We start from the raw sequence: 10,515 nt of genomic DNA, 5'->3' as shown, positions 1-10,515 counted from the left end.
TTCTACTGTATCTTAGTCTATGTATTACTCATCTCATATGTATATACTGTATTCTATACTATTCTACTGTATCTTAGTCTATGCATTACTCATCTCATATGTATATACTGTATTCTATACTATTCTACTGTATCTTAGTCTATACCGCTCAGACATTGTGACCAATAACATTTGATTTGATTTGGATTAGGCTATATACACTACATGACCAAAAGTATGTGGACACCTGCTAGTCGAACATCTCATTACAAAATCATAGGCATTAATATGGAGTTGGTCCCCCCCTTTGCTGCTATAACAGCCTCCACTCTTCTGGGAAGGCTTTCCACTAGATGTTGGAACATTGCTGCGGGGACTTGCTTCCATTCAGCCACAAGAGCATTAGGGAGGTCGGGCACTGATGTTGGGTGATTAGGCCTGGCTGGCAGTCGGCGTTCCAATTCATCCCAAATGTGTTCGATTGGTTGAGGTCAGGGCTCTGTGCAGGCCAGTCAAGTTCATCCACACCGATCTCGACAAGCCGTTTCTGTATTGACCTCACTTTGTGCATGGGGACATTGTCATGCTGAAACAGAAAATGGCCTTCCCCAAACTGTTGCCACAAAGTTGGAAGCACAGAATCGTCTAGAATGTCATTTTATACTGTAGAGTTAAGATTGCTCTTCACTAGAACTAGGGGGCACGAACCATGAAAAACAGCCTCAGACCATTATTCCTCCTCCACCAAACTTTACAGTTGGCACTATGCATTCGGGCAGGTAGCGTAATCCTGGCATCCGCCAAACCCAGATTTGTCCGTCGGACTGCCAGATGGTGAAGCGTGATTCATAACTCCAACGAACACGTTTCCACTGCTCCAGAGTCCAATGGCGGCGAGCTTTACACCACTCAAGCCGATGCTTTGCATTGCACATGGTGATCTTGTGTGCGGCTGCTCGGCCATGGAAACTAATTTCTAACTAATGAAGCTCCCGACGAACAGTTATTTTGCTGACGTTGCAGATTGGAACTTGGTAGTGAGTGTTGCAACCGAGGACAGACCATTTTTATGCTCTTCTGCACTCGGCGGGCCCGTTCTGTGAGCTTGTGTGGCCTACCACTTCACGGTTGAGCCGTTGTTGCTCCTAGATGTTTCCACTTCACAATAACAGCACTTACAGTTAACCGGGGCAGCTCTAGCAGGGCAGGAATTTGACGAACTGACTTGTTGGTAAGGTGGCATCCTATGACATTTGTCTATGGAGATTGCATGGCGGTCTGCTCGATTCTATACATCTGTCAGCAGCGGGTGTGGCTGAAATAGCTGAATTCTCTCATTTGAAGGGGTGTCCACATACTTTTGTATATATAGTGTACATGCTCTGTCCTGCTACTGGTAGGACTATAACATTATGTGAACTGACCTGAACAGGTTTAGGCTGGTCATCTATGATATGTAGGCTATAGCTGAGGTATAGACCTTGATCTGCATATCACTAACAAACTGCTATTATACATTATAACCTAGTCTACTTTACATAATATAAAATCTCTTACTTGATGCAAAAAACCTTTCTGAATGGATCAATGATTTCCCCCTCAGATCAATCATGTCCATTTCAGCCCTTCTGTCTATATTCTCAGATACGTTTAGAAAAGAACAGATTGAAAGACAATGAACAATAAATAGCCTACTGTTAGTGAATACAAATAATTGTGAGACATGGCCTTGTGTTGCTGTACTGTCTAGAACTACCTTAACAAACAGTGACTTATTATTATTATTATTATTATTATTGTTGTTGTTGCTGTACTGTCTATAACTACCTTAACAAACAGTGACTTATTATTATTATTATTGTTATTATTGTTGTTGTACTGTCTATAACTACCTTAACAAACAGTGACTTATTATTATTATTATTTATTATTATTGTTGCTGTACTGTCTAGAACTACCTTAACAAACAGTGACTTATTATTATTATTATTATTGTTGTTGTTGTACTGTCTATAACTACCTTAACAAACAGTGACTTATTATTATTATTATTATTATTGTTGCTGTACTGTCTATAACTACCTTAACAAACAGTGACTTATTATTATTATTATTATTATTGTTGCTGTACTGTCTAGAACTACCTTAACAAACAGTGATTTATTATTATTATTGGCAGTTACCATGGAGATGAAATGTCACAACTACATGATGCATTAAATCACCTGACTGTTTCGATATGTCTGTTAGTAAATGTTTTATTTCTCAAAGAAATAATGAATAAATGAAAACCATTGGAAATCAATTATTTGTTGTCACTGTGTTAACCACAACCAACATGCTGGATCTCTGTTTAGTTGTCACTGTGTTAACCACAACCAACATGCTGGGATCTCTGTTTAGGGGTCAGTGCTCTAAAATGAGTCTCTCTGGGGAGAGAGAGGAGGGGGGCCCTGCCTCTAAAATGAGTCTCTCTGGGGAGAGAGAGGAGGGGGGCCCTGCCTCTAAAATGCATCTCTCTGGGGGACATGACACCAAAGCTAAGAGGTAAGATGACAATTTTATGAAGATTTGATTAAGTTTATTTCCAAAATAAATAGCTATCTTAAGATGAATGCACTTACTGTAAATCTCTCTGGATAATAGCATCTGCTAAATCAGGGGTTCTCAATCCGGGGTCTGTGGAGGTACTGCAGGGGTTCTCAATCCGGGGTCTGTGGAGGTACTGCAGGGGTTCTCAATCCGGGGTCTGTGGAGGTACTGCAGGGGTTCTCAATCCGGGGTCTGTGGAGGTACTGCAGGGGTTCCACGGCACCCTGACTGTACTCGTTGCAATGTAAGACATTTGATAGAATTTTCACGACACGACCACTTTGCCTACTCTTAATTATTGCCTAATATAATGGAATGCATATTTTTTTAACCAATTCTGATCGTTGTTACAAGCAGAATTTTGACAATATTACCGTTATATCAACACACTCTTCACACCCGTTTAACAACTCTAAATATCTTTGGCATAGTAGCATCAAGTCCCTTCCCAATAATGTTGCCTACAACGTTGCATACAATGTTCATTTTCATCAAACACATATTACACCCTAGATGCCTTCAATTGCCCAATTTATAGCCACGCCCAATTTAGGATTATTATTTAACAACGTGATGTTGCGCTCCAAAGGGATAACTTGAAATAACATGATGTAGATAATTAAATAATCAAAAGAAAAACGTGTTTAGAAAATAAGGTTCCTTATAGAGCCAAAAAGGCTTCTATCACTTCCTTAAAATATGAAATTAATAAAAGTGATATATATTTTTGGGTTCAGTGAAGATGAACCTCTAGAGTTCTGATCAACAAAAGGTGAATGTTTTGAGGATGTGAACCCAGCAGCCCTCCAGTGGTCAGATCAATTCCACCTGTTTTTTCCAGCGCCCGGCCCGGGATTCGAACCAGCCACCTTTCGGTCACAGCTCCAACTCCAACCTGAGTTAATCTTCAGAAATAAGCATGAGTTAATCTGCCAAAATGAAGACAAAATGCTATGCAGTTATACATGGTATCACTTGTTATACATAATTATTATACATAAATCATTGCCAAAAGCACAAGACATACTGTTGCATGTAGGTCTATATTATTTATGGGTTGATCACATAGAAATATAAAAACATTATTTTTAACTACTGCAATGCAATTACATGTGGCGCAGGAACCACTGACTCACTGCATGTCAAGACACCTGCTGTTAACTCTTAACTACTTAGGACAGCTCACGAGGTGTCCTAAATATCTGCCGACTAGGTGGGACTAGAGATTTCATGCATAGCTTTAATTTATACCCATAAGTGTAAAATGTCTTTATTCTCAGCACTTATACGAGCAATTTTCTACTCTGAGACACTTTGACGATATGGACCCAGATCTCAACATATTGTTATAAAAAAAAACATAGAATGTTTGTTTTACATAATAATAAAAAATGAATATTACTAATGTAACCCACTGTAAAGACTGGGTTTAGTTGATTGTGTTGCACTGCTCATGTCCGCGTTCTGGAACTGTCCGCGTCCCCGTACAGAACTGTCCGCGTCCCCGTACAGAACTGTCCGCGTCCACGTTCGGTGTGGCGCCAAGCATATTGTCCGGTTACGCGCAGAGTGGGCTGAGGTGATCTTGGGGAATAACGACGGAGTTTGTTACAGTGTTGAGACACCGAAGTTCAGTGTTCAATTAGCTTTTTTCTTTACGGTCAGGGACAGTATGAGTGTAGCCAGATCCTTTTCACTCTCTATCCTTGTTTCATTTCGTGGTTCACCGGATTCGTCATTTTCATCGAGAGAGGCACAGAACGACCGGCTAGCTAGCCAAGCTAGTCGGTACAGCTCGGTAAGTTAGCTATCTATCTACCAGCAGCATCCTAGTTAACTTAGCTAACAACACATAATTATCTCGTTGACGGATTCTGGCTACCTCTGTCCGGTTCTCCTCTCTTCACTAGATGGACGGTAACTTTAGTGTTTAACCCCTCTGTGTTCAAGGACCAATCTTTTGAATATTATTTTCAGGGCGCCTCAATAGCAGGTATTGTACACCGGGTAAATAATCACTAGTCAGAACCTCAACCTCAGTAAACATTCATTATAAAAAACATCTTAATATCTGATATTGCGAGTAAACAACCTCGGAATAGAAAAGACAAGAGTGCGTCTTCCAGCCCACCAATAAATTACATCATTCAACCCTCCCGGTTCGTAAATTTACCTCAACATGCCCCGGAGAAGGCAGAGTAACGACGCCAGCCTTTTAGCGGGGCTGACTACAACGCTCGCGTCGCTAAATGAATTTCGTTATTAAAAATGACACTGCTCGCACGCGCCAACGAGCGTCGAGAAGTCAGTTCTATTTGTGACGCAGTTTGCGCTGCATCTCCTCATTGGTTTATAGAAGCAGGTACCCACGTGCCATCTCCTCATTGGTTATAGAAGCAGGTACCCACGTGCCATCTCCTCATTGGTTATAGAAGCAGGTACCCACGTGCCATCTCCTCATTGGTTTATAGAAGCAGGTACCCACGTGCCATCTCCTCATTGGTTTATAGAAGCAGGTACCCACGTGCCATCTCCTCATTGGTTATAGAAGCAGGTACCCACGTGCCATCTCCTCATTGGTTATAGAAGCAGGTACCCACGTGCCATCTCCTCATTGGTTTATAGAAGCAGGTACCCACGTGCCATCTCCTCATTGGTTTATAGAAGCAGGTACCCACGTGCCATCTCCTCATTGGTTTATAGAAGCAGGTACCCACGTGCCATCTCCTCATTGGTTTATAGAAGCAGGTACCCACGTGCCATCTCCTCATTGGCTTATAGAAGCAGGTACCCACGTGCCATCTCCTCATTGGTTTATAGAAGCAGGTACCCACGTGCCATCTCCTCATTGGTTTATAGAAGCAGGTACCCACGTGCCATCTCCTCATTGGTTTATAGAAGCAGGTACCCACGTGCCATCTCCTCATTTAGCAAAAAAACATAACTTAACATAAACATAACTTCTTTAAAGAATAAAAGCTAATTTACGAACATTTCTGAAAAGTGATATATAGCTTTTTGGAATGAAACTCTTCTTATGTTTCCCCATCTGAGCTCAGAGTAGATGAGAGATGTAATGTTTGTCTCTGTTGTGTTGAAGTCCAATCAAGCAGGAGAGACCAGCCTCCCCTGTACCCAGCTGTGTGTCCATGAAGAGTGACTGGTCTATGGATCCTCCTCTAAACTTTAGAGAGGGAGACTTTTCTACTGAACAAAGGTAAGAAGAACTCATGGGTCATGGTCAGTGAGTTAAACAACACTGTCTCTAGTCATTTCTCCTCTCCCATTTTCCCATTTATTTTGTTGTTTTCATAATCCATAGGCTAATCCTTTTGTCCATTTTCATAGTCCTAAAACAATATTAAACAAACACAACATTCCCTCCCTGTGTGTGTGTGTGTGTGTGTGTGTGTGTGTGTGTGTGTGTGTGTGTGTGTCCCTGGATGAGGAGATGTAATCTCATGTTTTGTCCACAGAAACCAACAGGAGAGATCAGAGTCAGACATTCTCAGTGGTCAGTCTTCCCAGAGTCATCAAACAGACCTGGCCTCCATATTCAGTGTATGTGGTCCTGTTATGTACATTTGGTTTTGTTAACCTCAAGTAAAGTTGATCTGTCAATCATTCATTAATGTGTTAATGAGAAACATTTATTCTCTTGCTTAACTTATTTACTTTATTTATTTCAGTTGCTTGAAGAGAAAATTATGACATTTGTGAAGAACGAGCTGAAGATGTTCAAGAGGATTCTTAGTCCAGAACTCCCAGAAGGCTTTGAGAGTCAGAAGCAGGATAAGGAAGTGGTGGATGCTGAAGATGAGAAGCAGGAGAGCAGTGCCAGAGAGGGGGCTCTGAAGATCACACTGCACGTCCTGAGGAAAATGAACCAGAAGGAGCTTGCTGACACACTGGAGAAATGTAAGATCTGTCTGCCTCATGTTGAATGCTGTTTTATAACATTTAAAAGCTGTAGCTAAAGTACAGGTAAAGTAGCTGTGTAACTCAATGATATTGTAGCAGCCTTAACTAGAGGTCGACCGATTATGATTTATCAATGCAGATACCGATACCGATTATTGGACGACCAAAAAAGCCGATACCGATTAATCGGCCAATTTTTTTACAATGTACTCATGTAATAATGACAATTACAACAATACTGAATGAACACTTATTTTAACTTAATATAATCAATAAAATCAATTTAGCCTCAAATAAATAATGAAACATGTTCAATTTGGTTGAAATAATGCAAAAACAAAGTGTTGGAGAAGAAAGTAAAAGTGCAATATGTGCCATGTAAGAAAGCTAACGTTTAAGTTCCTTGCTCAGAACATGAGAACATATGAAAGCTGGTGGTTCCTTTTAACATGAGTCTTCAATATTCCCAGATAAGAAGTTTTAGGTTGTAGTTATTATAGGAATTATAGGACTATTTCCCTCTATACCATTTGTATTTCATTAACCTTTGACTATTGGATGTTCTTATAGGCACTTTAGTATTGCCAGTGTAACAGTATAGCTTCCGTGCCTCTCCTCGCTCCTCCCTGGGCTCGAACCAGGAACACAACGACAACAGCCACCCTCGAAGCAGCGTTACCCATGCAGAGCAAGGGGAACAACCACTCCAAGTCTCAGAGCGAGTGACGTTTGAAACGCTATTAGCGTGTGCTAACTAGCTAGCCATTTCACTTCGGTTACACCAGCCTCATCTCGGGAGTTGATAGGCTTGAAGTCATAGACAGCGCAATGCTTGATGCACAACGAAGAGCTGCTGGCAAAACACATGAAAGTGCTGTTTGAATGAATGTTTACGCGCCTGCTTCTGCCTACCACCGCTCAGTCAGATACTTAGATGCTTGTATGCTTGTATGCTCAGTCAGATTATATATATTATCTAGCAGGACACGCTAGATAATATCTAGTAATATCATCAACCATGTGTAGTTAACTAGTGATTATGATTGATTGTTTTTTATAAGATAAGTTTAATGCTAGCTAGCAACGAGAGAGAGGCAGGTCGTTATTGCGTTGAACTAGTTAACCTGAAGGTGGCAATATTGGATCCCCCGAGCTGACAAGGTAAAAATCTGTCATTCTGCCCCTGAACGAGGCAGTTAACCCACTGTTCCTAGGCCGTCATTGAAAATAAGAATGTGTTCTTAACTGACTTGCCTAGTTAAATAAAGAATAAAAAAATAAAACATCGGTGTCCAAAAATACCGATTTCCGATTGTTATGAAAACTTGAAATCGGCCCAAATTAATCAGCCATTCCGATTAATCGGTCGACCTCTAGCCTTAACACAACACCTAGTGACCTCATCAAGTAGCAGCAGGGATGTGTTGTGGTGATTAATTTAGAGAGAGAGACAACATTAATAATACCATCAATAATACCAATAATAATATAATCAGTCACACCAGTCTGTAATGCATTATGACAACATTTACACATTTATACAGTCACTTAAGATAATAAATAATTATAATTTAAAACTTTATAACAGTCCTACAATACTGTAGGCATTAAAACAGACGTAATATTAATATCCTCTGTGTTATTTCTAGATTCAGATGAGCTTGCTGTGATTTGCCAACGTGAACTCAAATCTAATCTAAAGAAGAAGTTTCAATGTGTATTTGAGGGGATCGCTAAACAAGGAAACCCAACACTTCTCAATAAGATCTACACAGAGCTCTACATCACAGAGGGTGGAACAGGAGAGGTCAATAATGAACATGAGCTGAGACAGATTGAGACAACAACCAGGAAACAAGCAAGACCAGAGACTGCAATCAAATGTAACGACATCTTCACACCTTTAACTGGACAAGACAAACGTATCAGAACTGTGCTGACAAAGGGAGTCGCTGGCATTGGAAAAACAGTCTCTGTGCAGAAGTTCATTCTGGACTGGGCTGAAGGAAAAGCAAATCAGGATGTCCAATTTGTATTTTCATTCCCTTTCCGGGAGCTGAATTTGATGAAAGAGGACAAACACACTTTCATTGAACTTCTCAATCACTTCTCAAAGGAAACCAAACAATCAGGAATCTCCAACTACAACAAGTACAAAGTTCTGTTCATCTTTGATGGTCTGGATGAGTGCCGACTGCCCCTAGACTTCCAGAAGAACAAGATCTGTTGGGACGTCACAGAGTCAACCTCAGTGGATGTTCTGCTGACAAATCTCATCAAGGGAAATCTGCTTCCCTCTGCTCTCCTCTGGATAACTACCCGACCTGCAGCAGCCAATAAGATCCCTTCAGGGTGTGTTGACCAGGTGACAGAGGTACGAGGGTTCAATGACCCACAGAAGGAGGAGTACTTCAGGAAGAGATTCAGTGATGAGGACCTGGCCAGCAGAATCATCTCACACATAAAGACATCAAGGAGCCTCCACATCATGTGCCACATTCCAGTCTTCTGTTGGATTTCTGCAACAGTCCTTGAACACATGCTGAAACATAAGAGAGAAGAGATGCCCAAGACTCTGACTGAGATGTACACACACCTTGTGGTGTTTCATACCAAACAGAAGAATGAAAAGTATCTTGGGAAAGAAGAGACAGGTCCACACTGGAATAAAGAGAGCATTCTGTCACTGGGAAAACTGGCTTTTCAACAGCTTGTGAATGGCAATCTGATTTTCTATGAAGAAGACCTGAAAGAGGCTGGCATTGATGTCAATGAAGCCTCAGTGTACTCAGGATTGTGCACACAGCTCTTTAAAGAGGAATGTGTGCTGTACCAGGACAAGGTGTACTGCTTTGTTCATCTGAGCATTCAGGAGTTTCTGGCTGCTGTATATGTGTTCCTCTCATTCATCAACAACAATGAGAATCTAATGGACAAACTGCAAACAAACGACGAGCCTGAAGTTACTTTCTACAAGAGTGCTGTGGATAAAGCCTTACAAAGTGAGACGGGAAACCTGGACCTTTTCCTTCGCTTCCTTCTTGGCCTCTCACTGGATTCCAATCAGAAGCACTTACGAGGTCTACTGACACAGACAAGAAGCAGCTCACAGACCCATGATAAAACAGTCAAGTACATCAAGGAGAAGATCAGGGAGAATCTCTCTCCAGAGAGGAGCATCAATCTGTTCCACTGTCTGAATGAACTGAATGACCATTCTCTAGTGAATGAGATCCAATTCTACCTGAGATCAGGAAGTCTCTCAAAAGCCAACCTGTCACCTGCACAGTGGTCAGCTCTGGTCTTTGTGTTGCTGACTTCAGAAAAGGAGCTGGATGTGTTTGACCTGAAGAAATACTCCAGATCAGAGGAAGGTCTTCTGAGGCTGCTGCCAGTGGTCAAAGCCTCCAGAGCTGCTCTGTGAGTAAATAAAATGACATATAAGAACTAATCATCAGGAAGAAATATTCAGTTTAGAGAAAAATATGTATTATAATATGTATATAATATTATATTGAATAACATATTGAATAAATGCATTGATGTTCACATTAGTATAACATTATGACCATACAATTCTAGGAGATGGAAGATGAATCTATATGTTGTTTGGGAGAATAAACCAAATGCATCTGCCATTGTCCTTCTACACTACTGGTGTTAAATGAACAGTGTGTTTGTGAAGTCATGATGATCTCTTTGTCAGGCTGTCAGGCTGTGGAGTCACAGAGGAAGGCTGTGCTTCTCTGGTCTCAGCTCTGGAGTCAAACCCCTCACACCTGAGAGAGCTGGATCTGAGTAACAATGACCTGAAGGATTCAGGAGTGAAGCTGCTCTCTGCTGGACTGGGGAATCCCCACTGTAAACTGGAGACTCTGAGGTCAGTATTCCTGTAGTTGGTCAACAAGTGATAACTGTTCACCAGATCCACATGTGTTTACCAGACACACATAGTCCACAACATATGTGTTTGGACAGTGAAGCTTACAGTTTTAAATGTGGTGCTATGCTTCAGCATTTTGG

The 10,515-nt window shown here is 41.1% G+C and overlaps 1 protein-coding gene across 2 annotated transcripts; it reads left to right on the top strand.

The window, feature by feature from the left end:
- The first annotated feature begins 2,532 nt into the window (after positions 1-2,532).
- On the top strand, positions 2,533-10,285 carry LOC139545801 (NLR family CARD domain-containing protein 3-like). 2 transcript variants are annotated; one of them, XM_071355046.1, is made up of 5 exons: positions 2,533-2,815; positions 3,413-5,788; positions 6,048-6,132; positions 6,261-6,489; positions 8,142-10,285. In XM_071355046.1, exons 2-5 carry the CDS (start codon positions 5,721-5,723, stop codon positions 9,914-9,916), a joined length of 2,157 nt encoding a protein of 718 aa, XP_071211147.1. In that variant the 5' UTR covers positions 2,533-2,815; positions 3,413-5,720; the 3' UTR covers positions 9,917-10,285. The 2 variants fall into 2 exon arrangements, with proteins under 2 accessions (XP_071211147.1, XP_071210385.1); XM_071354284.1 differs by having other exon boundaries at positions 2,533-5,788.
- The last annotated feature ends 230 nt before the right edge of the window (positions 10,286-10,515 follow it).

Source organism: Salvelinus alpinus, chromosome 1 (genome assembly GCF_045679555.1).
Source record: "Salvelinus alpinus chromosome 1, SLU_Salpinus.1, whole genome shotgun sequence".
Taxonomy (NCBI): domain Eukaryota; kingdom Metazoa; phylum Chordata; class Actinopteri; order Salmoniformes; family Salmonidae; genus Salvelinus; species Salvelinus alpinus.
The sequence above is the reverse complement of the archived record's forward strand: the minus strand, read 5'-3'. Positions and strand labels throughout refer to the sequence as shown.